Source organism: Fundulus heteroclitus, chromosome 3 (genome assembly GCF_011125445.2).
Source record: "Fundulus heteroclitus isolate FHET01 chromosome 3, MU-UCD_Fhet_4.1, whole genome shotgun sequence".
Taxonomy (NCBI): domain Eukaryota; kingdom Metazoa; phylum Chordata; class Actinopteri; order Cyprinodontiformes; family Fundulidae; genus Fundulus; species Fundulus heteroclitus.
This window is the reverse complement of record NC_046363.1, coordinates 17,459,812-17,482,268: the sequence shown is the minus strand read 5'-3', so window position 1 is coordinate 17,482,268 and position 22,457 is coordinate 17,459,812. Positions and strand designations below refer to the sequence as shown.

General features: G+C 40.9%; 2 protein-coding genes across 2 annotated transcripts; one reads left to right on the top strand and one right to left on the bottom strand.

Moving 5' to 3' along the window:
- Positions 1-328: 328 nt before the first annotated feature.
- mrpl13 (mitochondrial ribosomal protein L13) lies at positions 329-12,962 on the bottom strand. Its single transcript, XM_012852034.3, has 7 exons — positions 12,820-12,962; positions 12,140-12,263; positions 11,029-11,122; positions 8,830-8,890; positions 6,518-6,604; positions 5,318-5,439; positions 329-976 (listed from the first exon to the last, which is right to left on the bottom strand). The coding sequence occupies exons 1-7, from the start codon at positions 12,844-12,846 to the stop codon at positions 952-954; spliced, it is 540 nt and encodes a 179-aa protein (XP_012707488.1). The 5' UTR covers positions 12,847-12,962; the 3' UTR covers positions 329-951.
- Positions 12,963-15,074: 2,112 nt separating this feature from the next.
- Positions 15,075-20,522, top strand: LOC118556312 (sister chromatid cohesion protein DCC1-like). The gene is made up of 9 exons (XM_036131165.1): positions 15,075-15,386; positions 15,961-16,129; positions 16,266-16,400; positions 16,494-16,584; positions 16,688-16,826; positions 16,972-17,024; positions 17,120-17,274; positions 18,976-19,124; positions 19,232-20,522. Exons 1-9 carry the CDS (start codon positions 15,217-15,219, stop codon positions 19,341-19,343), a joined length of 1,173 nt encoding a protein of 390 aa, XP_035987058.1. The 5' UTR covers positions 15,075-15,216; the 3' UTR covers positions 19,344-20,522.
- Positions 20,523-22,457: the final 1,935 nt, after the last annotated feature.

The following is a 22,457-nucleotide window of genomic DNA, read 5'->3' as shown; positions in this document are numbered from 1 at the left end:
GCACATCACACTTTTTGATTTATATGTAAACCAATTTGGAAGCCATGAGCGTATCATTCTCCCTTCACTTCATAATGATGCACTACTTTGTGTGCGTTAATTACATAAAATCCCAATACTACATCATGCACTGAAGGCTGTGGCTGTAATGTGAAAAAGCTGAAGGGGTGTGAACACTTTTCCAAGACAGTGCCCGTCTGAATGCCGCACCTCTCAGTAGAAATTGCGTTTACTTTTTTTTTTTTTTTAAGCGTTTATAACCACAAAACTAATAAGTCTAAGAAACAAACTTTACAAGAGGCAGGTTCAATAAAAACATTTTCCAGCATTTATGGGAAGCACTTTTTTTTTAGAAGAGATGCTTCATTAAACGCTTTATTAGCCTGTTTTACAGTTCACTGAAACACAAAAACACAACTCCACACCACAGTCGACATTTGCAGCATGCTGCTCTCGTTACTGTAACACGGTTGTTTTTCAGGGTGAAACACCCAAACGGCCAAAAACGAGCTCTAGCAGATGCCGCGTTTCCGGGCCAGGTCCGGTCGCTTTGGTGGCGGCCTGATCAGAGGGCGGAGCCACAGAATCTGGGTTTTCTCTGATCGGTGCCGAGCCACGCGGTGAAATCTCAGGCTGTTCCTGGACAAACGGGCTCCGCTGCGGTTCCGCCGCTGCCGGGGAGCTTTTGTGTGCGGCCCTACAAAAACGGAGCGGCGGGGAGACCGGCTTGTTGCTGCTGGCATGGAAGTTGCGGCTCGGTGCTTGGAGCCCGGACAAAACTTTGATGGCAGTTTTTGGAGACGAAAGAAAGCTCTTCAGTAAATTTACAAAAGAGGATGAAATCAAGATTTTTCTGAAAGCAACAAAGTGTTTTAAACTCTGCTGTGTTTCTGGGTTTAATATAAAACAAACAAAAAAATCCAGCTTTAGTTGTTCTGGGGAACTTTGATTTCATTTCATCTTGTAGTCTTCAGGTCTGCAAAGAAAGAAAAAAAAAAAGCAAGAAAACACATTAGTATTGGGAGCGACTGAGGAAATACACAGACAGAAAGTGACAGATGAGAAACTGGGCAGATCTTATCAGTTTTACCTTCTAGCTTTTCAAAATGAGTTCAGAGCTAGCATCCCGCTCCCCCCCACCCCCTTTAATTTTGAGAGATTGCAGCTGACAGATCTTATCCGAAGATGCTGTATGGGTTTTGTTACAAAGTGGGAAAAATGTAATAGCTCTGCTATCAAACACAGCGGTGTGTTTATCCTGGCTCTGGCCGCTTGCTTGTGTGGCATGATGTGAGCGTTTGTTTTACAGAGGGAGCGATCGTCTCCGTGCTCTGCTTCAGTATTTTTCAGAAAGAATAATCCACTAAGTGTTTAATAAAGGGTAATGATTGGGTCACCCTCTGTGACCTAAAGCCTGCTGCCCCTGACACACTCACACACGTATCTGATGAGTAAAATGATTAAGGCAGAGTGAGAGTGAATTTTAACCAGGCTGAGACCCGTCTCTTAAATAACCCGGGATTGGTTTGACCTTGACAGCTGCACGCCGGCCGGCCCGAACGGACGCCACGAGCCGATTGGATGACGCCACTGAACCTGTGGCCAATGAGAGAGGGCCCATTCATCACCTTGAACACGCACTCTGACAGCAGGGAAAGGCGTGTTGTATCAGTGTGTGTGTAACGCACACAGAACAGACCGAATGGAAACGTGGAATATTGATTCCCTTAATTTGGTCACTTTACCAAAAAGAAATGTTTAAGCCAATGGCAGCTTGTTGAGTTCAAATCTGCTTAAAGCTATTTATGCCCTGTGAACGTCTTAATTTTGCCATGGGAAAGCCTCAAGTCAACGCGTTTTAAGGGAAGCTTTAGTGTGACGGACCAACACAAAGTGACCTGGATGGAGAATAAGTCATAGTTTTCATTACCTGTCAGCTCTGAAAAGTGTGCCAGGGTTATGTGTTGTATGTGAATCTCTGCAGCTCCTCCACAGCTACCACGGGCCGTCTGGGCAGCTCGTCTGAATGGCCAGATCAGATGAACAGCCGTGTCTTGTTAGATTTTGTTAGATTTAAACTGTGCTCAAAGTTTAAAGCTTGGGAGATAAATAACGCTGCTTCTCCACCACGTCCTCCCTGACCTGTCAATGCCGTTTGTCGACTAATGTCCTCTGACAAACTTCTGAACAGAACAGCATTTATACTGAGATTAAACTACAAATAGGTCGACTGTTTTCTAATTAGGTGATTTCTGAAGGTAATTGGCCACAGTGGGTTTTATACAGGTGTCAGCGTAAAAGGAGCAACACTAATGATTTTTTTTCCATATCTTTTTTGTAATTTCTGACCATTTTACAAAACATGCACTACTTTGTGTTGATCTAGTGCATTAGAGCCCAGTAAAACAGGGTTTGTGGATGCTGCGTGACATAATGGAGAAAAGCTCATGGGTGGGAATACTTTTATAAATCCTTTCATGGTAAAAATTTATTTTTCACCCCAACCTAGATTACAGTTTTGCGTTGATCTTGGCGCTGTGGCGGTAAATGATACTTTGTTTGCTGTCCAGAAGACAGCCGCGGCGATGCGAGCAGAAGCCGGGACTCTTGCTCCACATGAACGCTGTTTTTTTTTTTTTTTACCAGGCTTTATATACGACGCCTGTGTGTTTGGCAAACTCTGTGGATCAAATGAAAACAGCAATGCCACGGGGAAGCGGCACGGTACTTCATGTCGCTGTTGATATCTGAATCATTGATTTTAACCTGCGGTGAGCCCCCTGAAGGTAGCGCAATTTGCCTCCATTTTTACTGGAAAATCAGAGACGGGCGTCTGAAAACACAAATAAATCCGGGAAAGAAGAAATATCACAAGTGCTGGGGGCATGGAGAGGGTATTGACAAGCAACAAAGAGCTAAATTATGACAATTTAGTCTCCCTAATGTCATGACATTCACTGAACAAATGTACGGGGCATATCGGAGTGTGTGCTCAAAGCTCACTGTACTTATTCCAGACAGAAAGTTGTGAAACACATAGAACAGCGGCGAGTCTAGATCTCTAATCTAAAATGTGAGTGCTAAGCAACCAAGCAGTGACCCCGACCCTGACATCATCTGGGGGACGGTCAGATTGATGGATTAGCGGATTAATGAATGCAAAAGGCTACATGTTGGGCAGCTGAACAGAGAGTGAACTCGTCAGAATGACGATGCTGCGGGTGGGGGGGCAGCAGCATGACATTATGATGGCAGCAAACCGCAGGTCAGCGTGTCAGCCTCATCTCCAACCTGAAAATACTTGAGCATGAAAAGCCATGAATATGATTATGCTGAGCAACAGATGTTCTGTCTATCTCTCTCTCTCACACACACACACACTAAAACCCATCCAGTTGGGACAGCGGGGAAGGGAGCCAACTTTCCTGTGTGTGTTTGTGACATTTGATTATTTCTGCTTCCAAGCTGCAGAGAAAACGCCCCTCTGTGTTCTCTAGCATGCTGCTGTTGTGCACCGGCGTTCGTCCAGATCCAAGCTGCTTAGAAATCCATAAAGGGTGCTTACACCAACTTCCATAAGAAACTGAAGCATATTTCTATGCAACAGACCCGTCTGCTATGCGTATCCTGTCACATGTGACGGCTCAACAACTATCTCAACCCACACGTGTTTGTGGTTAAAAAAAAAAAACGCAGAAACAGCATCTTTAAATTATTCTGCTTGGAGGGGAGCAGAGTCCGAGTGGAAGCGGCCACGAGACAGTGGCTGGCATGCTTCCTGACATGAATCTGTTTAGGCATCCGTTGCTTAGGAGGACGAAAACAACACGCAGCTGTGTGTGTGAGCACCTGGACTGTTGTGGTGGGCAGCTCTGAGCCGAAGAAGTCTGAGAAAGTCCCAGGCTCCCATTTGTACGCTTGTGCAGAAAAATTTCTAAGGCCTTCCAGAATTTGTATTTTTTCTTTTTTATCAACTTATGTGTTGCTCGTTTCACTAATTAGCAGTTTTGGTCGCTGGTGCCATCGACCACGCTACCAGCCATGCATCAATTCAGGCTCCACAGTGACATTTCTTACCTTTGTTAACTATTAAAAGCCACCGTATGACTATCTGCCAGCAGGACGTCGCTCAGGGTTATTTGTCTGATTTGGGTTCATAATTTTATTACGGTCAGCTGTCCTGGACTAGGATCAGAAGCAATATAAATGGGAATCCGGCGTAATACAAATGAATAGTGTTCTCGGATGATAAGCATTTTAATTACAGGTATTTACGAAGAGGAAAAATGACAATGGCATGGTGCAAATTGGCAATAGGCTGAAATAAGAGCCATTTTCATCACAACCACCAACTAAACATACTGTAATTTACTTGGTTTTGATATGATCGCTCAAAAGAAAAGTTGTGCATAACTGAGAAATATAAAGTTATACAGGAAGAAAAGCCAGTTAAAAGATTCACACGACTGGAGTTCACCTTCCAGCAGAGAAACGGCTCTAAAAGTGCAGCCTGAACTACACCAGCATATTCACGGGTTGGAGTGGCCCAGTCAAAGTCCAGACCTTAATCCAACTGAGAGGGATGAATACGAATGCACAGCAAACCCTTCAGGAATCAATTGTTAAAAATGTTGAAAACCAAACATTTCCCATCCGCTTCGCATTTCTGATCTCCATATTGGGCTCGATTATCACAGAATCCAGGTAAAGTGCATGCAAACATGTGTTTGTAATGTGTAAAAGGTTTACAGAGTTCAATGTTGTTGCAAAGCCCCACAGCTACACTGATGGTCAGACCTGCACCACTGAAAGCCCATAAGGTGACAAAAATATCAAAGCAACACTGCAAAAAGAGAACTAAAAATAAGTAAAATGTTCTTAAAATTAATGTATTTCTCCTTGATTTGAGCAGGTAAATAAGATTATTTGCCAATGGAATGAGTATTTTTACCCCTAAAATAAGATAATTAGATATACAGCACTTGAAATAAAATGGAGATGAATTGTTCCTATTTAAAGTGTAAAAATCTTATTCCATTGGCAAATAATCTTATTTACCTGCTCAAATCAAGGACAAATACTCTCATTTCAAGAAATATTTTCCTATTTTTAGGTCTATTTTTGCAGCGAACTAACAGATATACTGAACAGCAGAGCCGATCAGCTTAAGATTTCATCCCTAATGACAACTTAGTTCAAAGTGCCTTTCATCATTGCAGCTTGGGTTCTTTATAGGAGGGGAAAATAGACAAAAGCTGTGATTGTTAGGTGAGCTAGGCTTAAAGCACAAATGGAGTGAGTGCGGGCGTCTACGTACGGGATCCACAGCCTGGGGAAGGCGTCGATCTCCTCCTGGGTATACTCGCTCAGCTTCCTGGGGATGTCTCTGGGCTGAGGAAGCTCCTCTGTCAGGTTGGCTCGGATGGCATCTGGCAACTCCTACGCAGGACAGGGACAACGTTTTAGTCCATAAAACTCTGAGAGGAGGAAATGTGAGGAAGGAGACGAAAAGAGAGGGGCTATAAATTCAACCACAGGAGCAGATCAGATATTCTACACAGGACCTGAAGACGGCATCGGGGTCCAACGGTCTCCAGACGGCCTCATTGTTATTCACTACAGAGGGGTTTCCCTACAGGTTAATTTAGGGAGCAGGCAAGAGTTCAGAGCAAAAGACAAACGCAGCGATCGAAAAAGTCCAAACTTCTAAGAGGTATAGAGAGAGAAAAAAAAAGCCTCTGCGGAATGATCTGAATCACAAATTACACTGAAGACTGAGCTCAGAGAGGCGGCTAACTTTGGCTGCTGACTTCTCCAACTTTCTGAGAAAAAACACCCTAATTTAAAAAGTAAACCCCAGGTCAGTTAACAGCACTTGAAGGACTACTTTCAGTTTACGTGGGGAAGGATGGATTCGTTAAATTGGATAGAGAAAAAAATTGAAATTACACACATTTTGTCCCATGTTGTTTTCCCCTGCTTATCCAGACCTTAACCCATGTTGCAGACACCGAGCCCTGCACATAGTTCTAGCTGGCCCATTACAGCACTAAGCTTGCTCGCAGCTCTGTTCTGGTCTACACAACCCCCAGAGGGATGTAATTAGTCTCTTTAGCTACATCCCAGCTTAGCCCAGCAGAGCACAACTAATTTTCTGCTCACTTCTGATTCTGATCAGGCTGCAAAGAGATTGCCACGGGTTTTCCACAAGAACCGAGCAACGAGAGCTGCAGAAGGGCTTGGGTCAGGAGATATATTTAGTCTACAGTACGCTGTGTGTAAAACAACACACAGGTTGGAGTTTATACCTGGTGTCTGGGAGGAGGAAGAAAGCAGGGAAATAATCATGTTTAAATCAACTATTGGCTAAAACAAAAGTAAGACTGCAGCAAAAAGAAGAGCTTCTATGTCAGTCAGCGTTGTATCTTCATACAAAGGCTATGATTTCTATAAGAAAACAACTCTTGCGGTCCAAAAGCGCAGCGTTATAACTGGGACATGAGGTGAGCAGACTTACATCCTCAGGAAAGATGTGCAGTCGTTGCATCATTGTGCGCCGGTGCAAATTTCGGGGCAGCATGCCATAAACTGCTAACCTCACAATCTGCAGAGAAGGGGGGGAAAAAAATGCAAACGATGACAAATGAGCAACAGAATAAAAAGAGAAAAAAAAAGTCTGTAGCAACTCTACATGTGTTGTTCTCTGTTTTTCCTCTGTTTGCCTCTAAAAATGTAAGCCTATTGTGTAACGTGAGGAGGAAGACACAACTTGGAGCGCGGTGCGCTGGACTGGGATTCTGGAGAGAGAGACGTTGGACAGGCGCGGTGCTGACAAACTGTTCTCCTGTCCATTTCCACGTATCCTGCTTCGCTCCAAACTCCACTTCAACTAAATCACCGGCAGGACTCCCGCCTGAAACCTGCATCAGCAGCAGAGCCAGCAGCGGAGCCAGCAGCCGACTGAATGCCTCCGCCGGGACCGCCAACTACCGAGCGGAGACCGGAACAGGTCGTTCACCTGATCCCAACGCTTCCCACGGGGCCCGAGCAATTTTTATGAGATTCTTATTTGCTTACACTAGCTGCATGTGGGGAAGCAAACAGCCGGTCTCGGCGGACGGCCTGTTTTTGTTTAGCATCAAATTAGGGCGAGGAGCAACATTCAGAGGAGCGGCCTCTGTGGTGCTCGGATTTCTATGAGCGGCGTTTACAGAAGCATCCAGACAGGAAACGCTATCAGATCGTTGACAAAATACCCAGGATTCACTTTACTTCCATAAGAAATTTAAACAAAAGGGCACAAGATTATCCAAATATTTTTATTTAAAACTGAAAAAACATCCATTAGTTCCACTGCTGAGAATATATTAATTATAACAGCAATATTAATATCATTGATATTTATTTCAATTAAATTTAGTTGTGGTTTAGTAATAGGTACTGCAGAGTTTTGCAGCTCAGCTTTTCATATAAAAACACTAAATAAGCTGAAATAAGAATGTAAACTTGGTCAGTACCGCGTGGAGCTGCCCACATTTAGCCAAACACGTTACACAGATATCGTCAGGTATGGTGAGGGTATCCCTCCTCTTCTCTGTTCTCATGACGACTTGCTCTCCAAGTTGCGTAAATAAAACTCAATAAAAGATCAAACAACCAAATAGACTTGATGCATTAGGCTTTAAATGTTATAACCTACCAAATGTGGACCCGAAGCAGGTTTGTGTGCAGAAAAATTGCACATGTAAGAATAAAGAAGACGACTTTGATATATTGTTAAGGTCTAGTGGACACAGATGCAACTAAACAATGCATGCACACAAACACACCTAATCTTTACCATCGTGGCCTTTTGTGGCTTTAAATTTATAAAGTCAAATATGCAACAATGGGGAAATATCCCCATTTACTCCTTTCATAAAGCAAATCTGCCCCCAAACCGTAAGGCAACCAGACCCACTACGTTGTCGGGACAGAATATACAAAAACAGGACTTTAAACTTTAGGACATTATCAGGATTCTTTTATTTATTTATTTTTTACAGTTTTAAGGCTATAACTGGTGTATCTTGATAACTGGCCACTGTCTCGTGAAGATCAGCCAAACATAAAAATATACTTTTTTTGATTTATCAAAAAAAAAAAAAGAACAGTTTCTGACCATTTAAACGGTGAGAAAATGAGATTTCCAACATGCATAATCTCTTTTTATATGAGCAATAGGGTTAATTTAAGGAGGGATACTGACTTTATAAAACAAAACCTGAGAAGTTGAGGATGAGAAATCTAAGATCTTGTTGGGGATTGGTTTCAGGAGTAGACCATTGCACATTATGGTTCCTGCGTTTAATAAATGGAAGGCAGAAGGTCCTACCGATGTGTTTAACATAGGTATAAAATCATCAATGTAACATCACAAGTAGCCTGACATCTCGTTTAACCCAACACAAAGCTTAATCCTGAAACCATGAATATGCAAAAGACCCTGAAGCTCCAGTATTAGCCTAAAACTGATGGAGTTTCAGAAAATACCAAAAGCCGCCCTCGTAAATCCACTACCATCCAATCCCTCTCCCCTGCACCGCTCATTGATATGCGCTCGCAGCCCGTCTGAAAAAAGGGGATAAGTGTCAGATGAGGGAATGCCACCTCGGCTCGGGATCTGCCACGTGTTGATATTGCACTAATCTGTGAGTGTGAGGCTTAAAACGGAAATGCAGAACACGAAAAAGAAGGTGGCGCAAGGTATCCTGTGCTGACATGTCTCATCGTTTAGAATTCAGTCGGTACAACTCCAGCATCAGGAACCAGGGAAGAGGAGCAGCTTACCGCTTTTGGGTCCTTTTGGTGAAGCTGAGCGGCTGTGACTTGTTTGAACCCACCAGGAAACCTTTAAAAAGACGACAAGGCTGAGTCAGCTTTAACACATGCAGCTACGGAGTCTTAAAGTGCCTTGAAAAAAATGTTCAGTCACATTTTGTCTCGTTTCCAACCCGAAGCATCAATGATCCCTACTGGGATTTTATGTGACATACGTAAAGTACGACAGCTAATAATTATGAGGTGGACAGAACAGATGTTTTGCTTTTTCACTTGTTTACAAATTCAAACCTAGGAAGCGTTTCATGCCCCATTACTACCTACTTTACCCAAGTGGGACTTATCTCTCCTCAGAAGTCACTAAATCAGTGAGTCCCACTAGTAGGTGCGTCAATATCAGAATAAATCCAGCAGTTCTGTGAAGGCCTCGGCGTTTTGTTAGTGAACAAACAGCATCATGAAGACCAAGCAACACAGCAAACAGTGGAAAAATGGTGTTTTGGTCAGATGACACGGGAAACACCATCTGTGGCGAAAGCAGAATTCCCATCACCTCGTCTACGCCGGCCTCACCGTGAAGCATGGTGGCGGAAGCGTCATGCTGCGGGGAAGTCTCTTTTTTTCTTAGCAGAGACAGTGAAAGGCTGCACGGCATTGAATCAGTAGGGCTGAATACATATGAATGTCACATGTTGCAGATTTTTATTTGTTAAAATTTTTTTGTAGCCATGTATAATTTTTCTTTTGTTCTCCACTTCACAGTAAAGTGCTGCTTGTCTTGGTCCATCAAAGAAAATCCTGTTTGTGGTTGTATCACGGTGGAGGAAAAAAAAGGTGTGAAAATTTTTTCAAGTCACCGTACACAGTGTGAATAAGGACAAGCAGGTGTTATAACACAGGAAACAAAAAGATTATTAAAATTAAAACACAAAACAAGCTAATCACTGCGTATTCTGCAACATATTTAAATATAAACCTCCTAAAATATGCTAATCAATCAACTGCTCTTCCATTTACAGAGTTCTTGCAGAACTTGTCACCTGTTTTTGGAGAGATGAAAATGAAAAATAAGAATGGTGATTCTGTGAATGTCACCCCTTTATGTTGCAAACAAAATTGCTAACTTAAAAGGTGATAGGAGTCATTTCACCAACTGGACGATTCCACACACTAAATCTGCTAAAATAAACATGAACGACGGCCCATTACAAGATGAAAAAAGTAAAACTAGATCCATCCTGTTAACAACTCTTGTTCTCAGCAGTCCTGTTTTCATCGATATAACAAAAGGAACAGAACACAAGTGTTTACAGGAAGTATCTTGTGAATTTTGAATCCTTTAAGCAGATAAGGAATATTAAAGAACTTCACTCAACCATCAACTTTGTACCTTTTCAAACCCCCCTAACCTCATTAGTAGGGCTGTGCATAAAAATCGATATAAAGATTAATATCGATATTTTTAAAAACGATTTAATATCGATATTCTGGCTTTCAATATCGATATACCTCCCAACCTCTAGGGGGCGTTATTACAGCGCAATCATTACAGTTCACAGCGAAGGAGAGCAAGTGAGACGAATTTGTGGAACGGCCGACAGGATTTTAGAAGCTCCTTTGTCCCTAAAATCAGATGTTTGGGCACATTTTTGGTTTCTGTGACACGTTAAATGCATTGAAGCAAATGCATTTTATTTTGCTGTTAATATGTCTGTGATCAATAAATAGAACATAAACATAATATTTGGCTGATTTTGGTGATTGAATCACTGAGCATTAATTCAAAGTAATAAATATCGATATTGGAATCAAAGCAAGCTGAGCTATGTATCGAGAATCGTATCTTGAGCTGTGTATCGAGAATCGTATCGAATCGGCTCATCCTAGATGATACCCAGCCCTACTCATTAGTGTAAAGTTAGATGGAAATTTTAAACACTTATTGCTGTGCCTGAAATAGCTCCAGGTCAATGTACAGCATAAGCATTTTATGACAATTTCTCTCTATATTTCATGAAAGTACTTCCCTAAAAAGAAGAATAAACTGGTGTGCCATGGTTTAAGCACACGTGAAAGTACGAAAGTTTGTTTACAGCACGGAGATGAAAGGAGGAAAAGACAAAAACGGCAACGCAAAGGTATGACACAAGGATCAGGAGATAAAACAAAAGACAGCCAGGTAGGAATTACCAGCACAATCCCTCTCACCCTGTGTGTGACGAGTAGACCTTCTGCTCCCATTTGTTCCCAGAGAAGGCGATGTGTTTGGTGTTTATTACCACTACATGATCACCACAGTCACCTGTGAACACATGAAAGAGTTTTGTGTTGGTTTGTTTGGTTCTCCAGCTGACTGTTCACGGATAACAGTTCAATGAAATGAAGCCACTATTTGGCAGGGGAGTTAATATTCTCACTTTTGCAAAAAATATTAGAAAAAAAAAACAACGGTAATAAAAGAGATTGATCATAGTATTCCACTGACTAAAAGCGAGGACTTTTGTTTACCGGAACCTCTGTCAGATATAGCTATAAAATAAACCCAGGAACATTCAAACTGTCAGCACATAACCAGCCCATGTTTATGCTTGAAAAATCTTTTTATCATTACTCATACAAATGTGATTATGAATATGCAGCTCATTTGAGCAACATCACCACCTAGACATACACATCTGACCAAAGCGAAGACTTGCAGCTGGAAATCAGTCCATCCGATCAAAAAGGCGTCAGTTTTATCTGCTGAACCAGGTTGCACTGAAAAAATCTCACCAAGTTTATTTTCAATCTTCAAGATAAACTTTTTGGGCCGTTTGCAAACCACTGAATATTTAAAACTAACAGAAATGTATGTATAGAAATGCTTTTGTGATTAAAGCCTCAAATGACAGATTTTAAAATGACAATATTATCATCAATGCCCCACCTGACTGTTAAATTATATTTGCTCTTTAATGACGTGCATGTCTTAGTTATCTATCCAGATTAGGATGCATATTAAAAAAATACGTTTTTGATACTGTGTTGGATAAATATTAAGAAACGTTTTTTGTAATAAGACTTTCAGAATTGTCTGAATTGAACCTTTTTATTGTGTTAATATAAAAAAATGCCAAGATATTTTTTTTCAAATTGATCCGCTGCTGCCACCTTGTGGCTATTTCAAACTATAATAAATGTAAGGGTGGATTATAGATATTTTATAGAGAAAACTGTAGTTTCCATATTGTTTGAGGGGTATATAGGCTTTATAGTTATGGCCGGGGACAATATAAAAATTCCCTGCCACAGATAGAGGCTCACTCCAGCATTTACTCACTGAGAGAATGATAGATAGGTTTGTGCTTCCCCTGTAATCTGACAGAACACATGGTCGCGATCTTGCCGGGAGGCTGCATCCTGGCATCGATGAGGAACCAGGATCGGGCGAAGGTGGCCCATTGCTGTGGGAGAGCAAGAGGCCAAAATATGAGGCAATAACAATGGAGGCAATCACTTTTAAGACCAAGACATTGTGAAACAAAACAATAAATAAAATAATAAAAAAAAAAAAACATTTGCATAATTAACCTTTTGACAAGAGTTGACTGTTTTGCACTTTTTGGGTTTAATGGAATCTCACAAAGCCATAAACATTGAATACGTAATTTAACAACTCAAAAGGTTACGTATAATACAACTTTAAAACATCACAGATGGCCACTTATACTCCAAGAACAGTTCATTAAGTTAAACTCACCTGATGTATGACAGCATTATGTGAAAGTACGACATTTTAGCGTGTGTAATAATATTGCTCTTAAAATGTTAATGTTCGTTGCAGCTAAAAGTGAGACATCAACAAACGAAGGTAGAGCTGGTTTGTTAGCTCGTGGCTAGCACTGCAGCCTGTTCCTTAGCAACGCTCAGCTAACCCTGCCTGCGTCACGCGTACACGACGATCAGATATTCCGTTTAAAGCAAAAAGAGACTACAGTGATATCATGTATGACGGGTTACCTGGGCAGATCTGGAAAAGCTTGACATATTTTAAGATGCTACGCACACATCCTCACAACATTTGACCCCCAGTGCAATGTGACACACGGTCCGTCCAACAATTCCTCTCGTATGAAACACATTTCGCTTATTCATTCGTTCCTGCAGCATCTACAGGTAAATTGTTTTTGACATAGAGTACACTAAAAAAATACTTTTACTGATCTAAACTCATTATATTTGAAATTTAAGCTTATTGTATATGTTCTGGTTAATTTTGTCTTGCTGGAGCAAAATACTGTCATATCTTACAAAGATTAATTTAATTTAAAAAATATAATCACGTTTGTGACTTTGTATTTTCCTCATATTATCTATCTGTCTATCTATTTATCTAGATAGATAGATAGATAGATAGATAGATAGACAGACAGACAGACAGACAGACAGACAGACAGACAGACAGACAGACAGACAGACAGACAGACAGACAGACAGATAGATAGATAGATAGATAGATAGATAGATAGATAGATAGATAGATAGATAGATAGATAGATAGATAGATAGATAGATAGATAGATAGATAGATAGATAGATAGATAGATAGTTGCTTGCCAGCTACCATCAAAGAATAAATAGATAAATAGAAGCCACAGAAGGTGGTGACCATAGTGGGAGACCACAGGCCAGCTGTGTTAACTGTTATGGCAGGTTTTTATGATATGTTTTTCCGGAAATGTTGAAGGAGGGACACATCAAGCGACGGGGTGGCGTGAGTTTATCAATGAAGGCAAAACTCAAAGCAACATTTTTGTGATAACAGCAAGACAATCAGTAAACAGAGATGGTGGGAACATCCTTTCACGAAGCATTAAATAACTATTGCAAGCTTTGGAAAACAGACAAAGTAAACTCTCCTCAGTAGTCAAACTTGCTCAGCTGTTTCTAAAGTGATTCTTCTTACCAACATGGAGGTTAGCGACTGTCATTACATACTAATGTCACCCCCCCCCCCCCAATGATTTAGTTTTGATTATTTTAAAAATTAAAAGAAGCCTTTTTTTGTTTTTGTTCACACAGAAAAAAAGCAAATTGTGTTTTATTACTTTTTACTAAAGGAAATATTTAAAATAAAGATTTTATGTAACTGATATTAAATATTGTTGTACTTGGAAGGGACATGAAGTTTTCAAATGTAGTTTTGACACCTAAAGTTTAAGGTAATTTTCATAGGATATAAAATGTATTTGATTTTTTTTTTGTTGTTTGCTAAAATGTATTTTGGTCAGACAAGGTCAAGGAATCGATATATGTAATTTGTTGTCACAAATGCAATGTACCTCCGACCTAGAGGGACTCGCAAAGTATAGCCAACTCTGTCAAAAAGAAAGGTTTGGTGAATGGGAAACCTCCACATTGCAAAAAGGGAACTAAAAGTAAGTAAAATGTTCTTGAAATTAGTGTATTTGTCCTTCATTTGAGCGCATGAATAAGATTATCTGCCAGTGGAATGAGTGTATTGACCATCAACATGAAATAATTAAATACAATCCACTTGAGTTGGGGATGAGCTGTTCGTATTTTAAGTGCAAAAATCTTATACCATTGGCAGATCATTTAAACTTGCCTGTTCAAATCAAGGACAAATACTCTAATTTCAAGAAAATGTTGCTTACTTTTAGTTTTCTTTTTGCAGCGCAGGATTTTTCTGTTTTATGGTAAATCCAATCATACATCGAAATAAACGAAAGAATGGCTCTATTTAGTCTAGATTTAAATATGTCAGAAAAATCATACAAGAGATGCCATCACAATGTGAGAGATTCAAATATGTTCTGCAAGGCAGAGTTGGCAAATAATCTCAAAATGTGAGATATTGGTAGATTCCTGCCAATGAAAACTGAATCAATCTCAGTTTAAAGGATGTGCATACTTATGCAGCCCTGTGACCGTGCCTCTTTATTTATTTGTTCGTTCAGAAAGATTTGTTTCTCACTATATTTGCAATAGGTCAGTGTCATGTAAAAATCGAGACAAATGAGAGAAAGTCGCCGTTTTCAGGCGTAGAACAGCGTCCTTAAATCACCCTAACCTCCATGTAAATAGACCTTAACTGTCTTACATGACAATGTCTTACATTGGGAAACATGTACTTAAAATAAAGTACTAAGCTGGATTGTTGCAGCTAATGACAAAATCGCATCGACTGCAGAGGTCTTGAGTTTGTACAGAAAGCAACAGCGCCCTCTGGAGGCGCAGCATTTGCCGTAACACCGGTAGTGTTTACCTCACTTCCTGTCCGCGACTGAAGAGCGAGCGCGGGGAAATTTGACGTCAGAGCGTCGAGAAAGTAACATTAGCGTCGACTTCTGGCTTTTAACTCCAAGCAAGCCGACCGCGAAGCATCGAGCGAGGATGAGGAGCTTAGAGGAGGTGCAGGCCACGCTGGAGATCGCCAAACTGAAGGAGGAAGACTTGGTCCCGACGGTCCAGTGTCTGTCGTTCGGGGACAACGTCTCTTCTGCAGACTACTGCCTGATGGAGCTGGACGAAACGCTGTGCAGACACATAGAGGCTGGAGACAGGTGAGCTGTCCACAGTAGGGAATGATGGGCCTGGTAATGAGTCTGAACTTGTTATTCACAAATATACAATAATGTTAAAACGTACTCTCCCTGATGATCTAAAATTTTTCACATTTTATTTTTGTAATTTTTGCTTGTTTAGATTTGTTTTTACTTTTATTCACTTAATTTAATTGTGTTCAAGTTAGTGTTCAAATACCCAACTATGTCTCTGTGTTTGTGGATTTGCAAATTTCTTTAATTGGCTTTTTGTTGTTGTTGTTGCACATTTATGATTGAGTAAAGATGGGGGAGAGTCTGAACTTGTTGGCAGAGTTTTATATATATATATATATATATATATATATATATATATATATATATATATATATATATCAGTTTCATTGCAAACATCAGTAACATGAATTCGGATTTGCAAATACAATTAAACCCCACCTACGCAACATATTTTTTTCACAGGAAGTTGAGCAATCCAGTTTGTAACAAATTAATTAGCCACACATAGGAAGCTCATCAAATTGAATTCACATGGAAGCGACCAGATCGACCTAACGCAACCTTTTCTTGTCTCTAGTCTTGTGATTCGGGGCGATAAAGATGAGCATGCAGTGCTTTGCAGCAGCGACAGGACCTATGACCTGAAAATAGCCGACACGTCCAACCTGCTGCTGTTTGTGCCCGGCTGCAGGACGCCAGAGCAGCTGACCGACAGCCGGGGCGGCTCTCGCGTCGAGCACGCTCAGGTACTGACCCCTCGTCGTTTGTGTAATTAATCAATGTAATTTCTCAGTTGAATTACTTAAATGAATAATTCAGTGGCATCTTTCGATAAAGACACGCCTGTAGACCATTCTAATAAATATCCCTTTCCTGTTTCAGATCTGGGGGTTCTGTAACAGTTACTGGGAGTTGAGGAAGCAGAGACCTAAACTGAAGAAGCTGAAGAAGCTTTTGATGGAGAATCCTTACGAAGGACCTTCATTAGGAGGACAAGAGGAGAACACAGAGAACAGGGTGAATATCATGATCGTCATGAGGAAATACTAACAAGAAGCACCTTTTTTTTTTTTTTTGCAGCTGTCGGTAACTAGTTTGCTCTGTTGGCAGTACACAATGGAAGATCTATTGGAGAGGATTCAGGCCAGTGAGGAGGAATTAAAGACCCACTTGGAGACCATCCACGCCTGTCAGATCGAGGGTAAACAACAATATCTTGAGAATTCCTGCAGACAGTCGTGTGAGTGTTGGTGTTTGGTTTATAGGTAATGACCTAAAATGTTAGTTTTTTTACCCCCTTACAGGATACTGGCGTGTGCTGGACTTTGACTACGAGATGAAGCTTCTCGGTCATGTGACCCAGCTGGTAGATTCTGAGTCTTGGTCCTTCAACAAGGTGTCCCTTCAAACCAGTCTGGAGGAGCTGGCTCCGCTGGAGCCCAGGTAAGGAAGCCCAGATTGTTGGAGAGCTTTAAAGGAATTGGGTTTTTCTTTTTCATGAAATGGTTTGTCAGGTTTGTTCGTATGTGCTGTACGGTTTATAATCTCTCAACTCGGGTAAAAGCGAGCTGTAATATTGTCTTCACAGGGAGATGATTGAGCACTGTTTAAACTGCTACGGAAAGTGCTACGCCGAGAACGGTAAAGTAACCGACAGACCGGAGGATTTCGTTGCTGCGCTGGCGATTCTCTGTTCTAACGCGTTTGTTTTCCTTTGCTGCTATATCTGTACACAGGCGAGGTGTTCTATGCATTGCATGAGGATAAGGTGTGTCGGGGCCTGGCGCTGATGCTGCTGCAGAACGCCGTCAAGTTCAACCTGAGGGAGTTTCAGGACGTCTGGCAGCAGAGTGTCCCAGAGGGCATGAGCACGAGACTGGAGCAGCTAAAGGTGATCGATTGTTGCTGGCAGAATCGCCTTTTATGCAAAAATTCTTTTCTTTTTTTTCCCCTCCCTTCCATCTAACCTTTCTGTGAAACTATGGGTCTCTCCCATCAACGTGAACGAATTTCGGCCCACTCTGCACCACAGGGTCAGGTTGTTGAAATGTAAATATTTATTTCTGCACAGCGCTCTTAATGGCCCTCAGTTTGTCTGGGGTTTGGGCTTTTGTGTGGCCGTTGTCTTGTTGATGAGTCTGTTTTGGTCACGCTTCAGCCGTGAGCCAGATGGCCTCACATTTGATTCTGGAACACACTGGATCACAGAGGCGTTTGTGTGCGACTAATAGCTGAAAGAAGAAGACACTAAAGTTAGGAAAGTTGCGTAAATTATCCAATCCACTTTATTTATATAGCACGATTTAAACAAACACAAGGTTTCCAAAGTGCTGCACAAAAAGATAAAATAAAATTAGTAAAAAGCACTGCCCGCGCAGGATAAAAATATGCATGTATTTACATAAAATCAACGCTCTACGTTGTGTCAAAAGCCAAAGAAAAGAGGTGGGTTTTAAGAAGAGTTTGAAAATGAGAAGTTGCCTGTCTAATGTGCAGTGGCAATCCATTCCAAAGTTTTGGAGCTGCAACGGAAAACGCTCGTAAGTAAAGTAAATTACACTTACTTTGATACAAAATTAACTTTTAGATCATGGACTAAAGTTTCAATGGATTTCCGTCGATTGGGAAATGAGACATAAAACTAGATCCACTTGATTTTGTTGCGGTTCCCAGACTTTTTATTCAAAGTTTTACACTGAAGCTGCTCTCAACCAATGAAACTTGGCAGAGCTGGGACATTAGCCAATCAGAAAGAGGGTAGGGCGGGTCTTTGCGTTTGCATTTCATCATCTTAACTTTTGGAAGAACATCTCAAACTGGCCACAGATGGCATGAATGAAAGTAGTGGTGATCAAAGGTTTTCTGTGGATTTACGCGAAGCAGCAAGTCGGAAAGTGCAGCGGATCGAACATCTGAGAATAAGTCCCTCTGTAAGTGTGTCCATTGCTCCATGTCCCTCTTGCCATTAAATTAATGAGGTATTTCCACCTGTGGTCATGTCATCTGTCAGTTTATTCCCTCACCTCCAGTAACTTAGCTGATACACATGTGCAACCAACCAGGGATCTCCTCGTGATTCGCTATTACGTTTTTATTTAAAACATGAAGAAGAGTAATGCGTTAGCTCGGGCTAATTTATCATCAAAGCGCTTTTTGTTGAAGAAGGGTCAGATACCGACCGCTGACGGTGGTGTTGAGAATAAACGGAGATGGAGCTTGGCTGAGAGAAACGGACGAGAATGGAAAGATTGTTGTGTCGTGATGCGAAGAGCTTGCCAGGCGTGTTTGTGTGCGTATTATGCATGTTACTGCACGTTTTTCTGCAGCGCACCTCCTCTTTACCTGGTGCAGCAGCTACAACAGCCGAGGCCCCTGTATCCATGGTCCACCGTGTGTTTAACCATCATGTTTATAGCCGAGCGTGACCCGTCCCTCACGACGTCTCAGCCTCTTAGTTGGTTGATTGCTGACTTCTTAAAAGGCATTTTTACCCCCTAGTATTATCTCTGCCTTTTGCTGGACCTTTTTTTTGTATTGGAGGAATTCATTGACGTTCCTGACCTCAGCTCCGGCTGCTTTATGATCATTCCAGGGGGTCGCTCTGGTGGATCGGACCTCCCGCCCGGAAACCATCAGCCTGCTGCGGGTGGACGATCTCCCAGAGGACACAGTGGAGCGCTTCAATCAGCTCTTCTCGCTCAGAGAGAAGTGGACGGAGGATGACATCACGCCATACATACAGTTAGTGGTTCCTGTTTGGCCAACATAGTTAAAGAATATCTGTTACTCTTTTTTTTTTCTTGAACTTTTGGTTTCTTTAAATAACCCAGCTGCTTCTCTACACCCAGAGACCTTTGTGGAGAGAAGCAGACGACCGGAGCCCTCCTGACCAAATACGCTCGATCATCAATGCAAAACGGAATCAAAGTCTTTAACTCCAGGAGACCTGTGGCTTTATGAAGTCTCCAAGCAGACCGGAGACGGATTTAAATGAGGACAATTCTGCCATTTCATACAAATTAAATCATCTCACCTAAAATGTTATTCTGCAGTGAGCTTGTACACTTTTTAAATCAGTTTAGGCCTCTTAATTTTCACTTTTCTGTTCAAAAGAGGTGAAAATGTGTCTTTAAAAGAAGTTTTCAGTATGGATGGATCTGTATTGGTTTTCTTGTGTTTGTTTTTTTGACTTGGATGAATTAGTAGTTGCTGTTGGACGTCAGCAGGAGTTGTTAGGGTGGTTTAACACAGGGTGGCGTGCTGCACCCAAATAACCCCCACCTAGTGACTAAGATTCTGCCCTGGTCCCTGTTGCAATCACATGACACGTAAAGTAGATTGATTTGAGTTAATGATTCATTTCCTGGCTCTTGGTTGCTGCAAAATACATGCCTGTTCTAGTCTTGGTCACAAAGATCTTAAACTAATAGAGCGGATTTCTGTTAATGAATGTAGTTTAGATTTTTGTTATTTTTTTAACAGGAGCATACTGTCTGTTCAAACTCTCATGCGCCTTGCAGCATTTCCCCGAATTTTGCATCAAATAAATGTTATTGGAGCTTTGATAAAATGATACTCATCCTTTGCAGTTCGGTAATAATCGAGACGTGGCCTGAGATCCATAAAAAAATAAAACAGTTTACAAGAGAATTTCAAGCTAAAGACAATTTGGGATTAAGTAGAGAATAGAAATGAAGCTTTAACATCTGCATCCTGTTGCTTTAGCTTTGAAGCCCTATGAATCAGGACACAGCCTTAAAAAAAAGTTATTTGTAGTGTTGGTTTTCTTCCTCATACAGTGTTTGTGTAAGACAAAACATTGATTTTGGTTTTTCATTCAACCAGAGCACTTTCTTCCACGTATTTGCTGGGTCCCCTACATTGCTAGTGGCAAACTTTCTTACAGCTGTGCTTGGTGTGGTTCTCGGTCTCCATAATGATTTATTTTTTCCTGCTACAACTGTTTGATAAAACTCAAGTCTTCACAGGACAGCTACTGATTTTGAAGGTGTTGCATTTCATCATTCAGGGTTATCCAGGGTAAAGAAGGATGAACACAATCCACGTCATATTCTCCAGTTTTCACCACTTTGTGGGATTTTGTCACAGAAATTCTCAATAAAATTCTTTGTGGTTGCACTGTGTGAAAATACACAGGGGTTTGAATAGTTCTTTGAGGCGCTGTAAATACGTCACCTAAATGCCCTGGAAAATGCAGAGATATACTGTGGGAACGTCTCTTATGTTCAGGGTTGCCTGTGGGTTTCCTGTAAGCCACGTCAAACTCATACGCGTGACTCTGATGCATTCACAGCTTGGGTTTTATTCACTTACCAAATTGAGTAAGTGGGGCGGACGCAGAAAGAGCTAACTAGACACTGACAAAACGACATGCACGTCCATGTCTGGGCCAGACAAAGACAATGAGTTTATCTTCAGTGCCTCTGACTAACCCTGACATCACACAGAAGGACAGCTGACTTATCAGTCTAAAGGGCAACAGGTCTCAGCTGGGCTTGTTTTAAATGGTCCGATCTGCATGATTCACACTTCCCCTGAATAGAGAAACTCTGGTGACATCCTCTCTTCTGTATAAATGTTTTTCCTGCGTCTTATTCTATCTTCACAATGGTCAGTTCCCTTCTTTATATTGCCTGTGTGGTCATCTTGTCTCATTTCCCCTTCTTCCCAAGAATACCATAATCAGCAAAATGAGAGCGTTACATTATGGAAAAAGTGAAATGCTGAAAATATGTTGAATACAGTGCAAAGGGATTCATATAATCCAAATTTCAGTATATCAATTTATTTATTTATTTATTTTTTTACATATAAATATCTGAAAAGTGTGGTGCGCATTTTTATTAAACCTATGTTAGGTTCTAAAACTATCCCCATCATTGAACATGTCATGGAGTCCTGATCATGGAAAGAGTATGAATCAGCTGCAGACATGGCCATCTCCATCCCCACCCTAAAATATAGGCGTGTCAGTATCATGCTGTGTGAAGACTTTTATTTAGCAAGGACATGTACAGGTACATAGATTTTTCTTATATTAATAATAAATAGAAGTAATAAATTCCGTTTTTATTTTTCTTAGTTTGCAATTTGTAACACTTAAAAATTGTTGCTAAAAAACCCAAAAAGAATTTACTAGAACAGAAGGTTTTTACTTTTTGTTTTTCAGGCCATTAATCACAGTATGTTTTTTTGTTTTTTGCATGGGAAAAGTATTAAAGATACGACTAAAGATAAAAATCTGAAGTTAGAAAGAGTAAAGCAATTGAGTTTTTACAAATTTGATGAAAATCTTAGATGGAATACGCATATTTAAATAATCATTGTTAAATCATCAATATGTAAACTTCTCAGTGGACCTTCATTCTGTGCCTCTCCACTCTTCCCCGGGAAACTGGGGCCTTGATTTTCAAAACAAACAATGAAGCTAAACTTTACTCTCATCTTAGGAGCAGACTTCGAACAATGGAATAGTTGTAGCTCATGTCCTGGAAACGTCCTGCTTTGGGGCTTTTATCGAAATGCCTGCAAAGCAGGCAGAACCTATAGAGCCAGGCCAAGTGAAAAGAGGACATTAAGCACCAGTTCTAGCTGTAGTCCATAGCCTGTGAATCTCCCCCCAACTCTTAAATGAACTTTGCTTCACAACCCTCACAAGGGAGCAGATATCCCTGTTGCTTTGCACATTTTTCTACCACAGATCTTCCTTCCACTCAACTTTCCATTAATATGCTTAGATACACCGCTCTTTGAACCGGCAGTTTCTTTAGAAAGTACCCTTTCTGGAAATTACATTTATTATGGAGGGTATCAATGAGGAAATCAATGTCTGCTAGGGGCCAGGGGGCATTGGTCAGGTCAACAAGCTCCAACCATGATTGTAACCCAAAACATAACTGTAAAGTCTCTGTATTAAAATTATTCTCTTTTTTTTATTATTATTATTGTTGATCTTATGTAACATTTAAATATTTGGAGGTACATAATTAGGATTTTTCATTAGCTGTAAACCTAGATAATTACAATTATCTGAAAGAAACAAACAAAACAATT

What these genes read in the sequence shown, in the direction of transcription:
- mrpl13 (XM_012852034.3), bottom strand. Translation starts at nt 12,846, where the DNA reads ATGTCAAGCTTTTCCAGATCTGCCCAG. An exon ending in GCTTTTCCAGATCTGCCCAG is followed by an intron (nt 12,264 to 12,819) that starts GTAACCCGTCAT and finishes GCTCTCCCACAG; the next exon opens with CAATGGGCCACCTTCGCCCG. An exon ending in TTCCCCAGGCTGTGGATCCC is followed by an intron (nt 977 to 5,317) that starts GTACGTAGACGC and finishes CTTTCTTTGCAG; the next exon opens with ACCTGAAGACTACAAGATGA.
- LOC118556312 (XM_036131165.1), top strand. Translation starts at nt 15,217, where the DNA reads ATGAGGAGCTTAGAGGAGGTGCAGGCCACGCTGGAGATCGCCAAACTG. An exon ending in CTCGCGTCGAGCACGCTCAG is followed by an intron (nt 16,130 to 16,265) that starts GTACTGACCCCT and finishes TTCCTGTTTCAG; the next exon opens with ATCTGGGGGTTCTGTAACAG. An exon ending in AAAGTGCTACGCCGAGAACG is followed by an intron (nt 17,025 to 17,119) that starts GTAAAGTAACCG and finishes ATCTGTACACAG; the next exon opens with GCGAGGTGTTCTATGCATTG.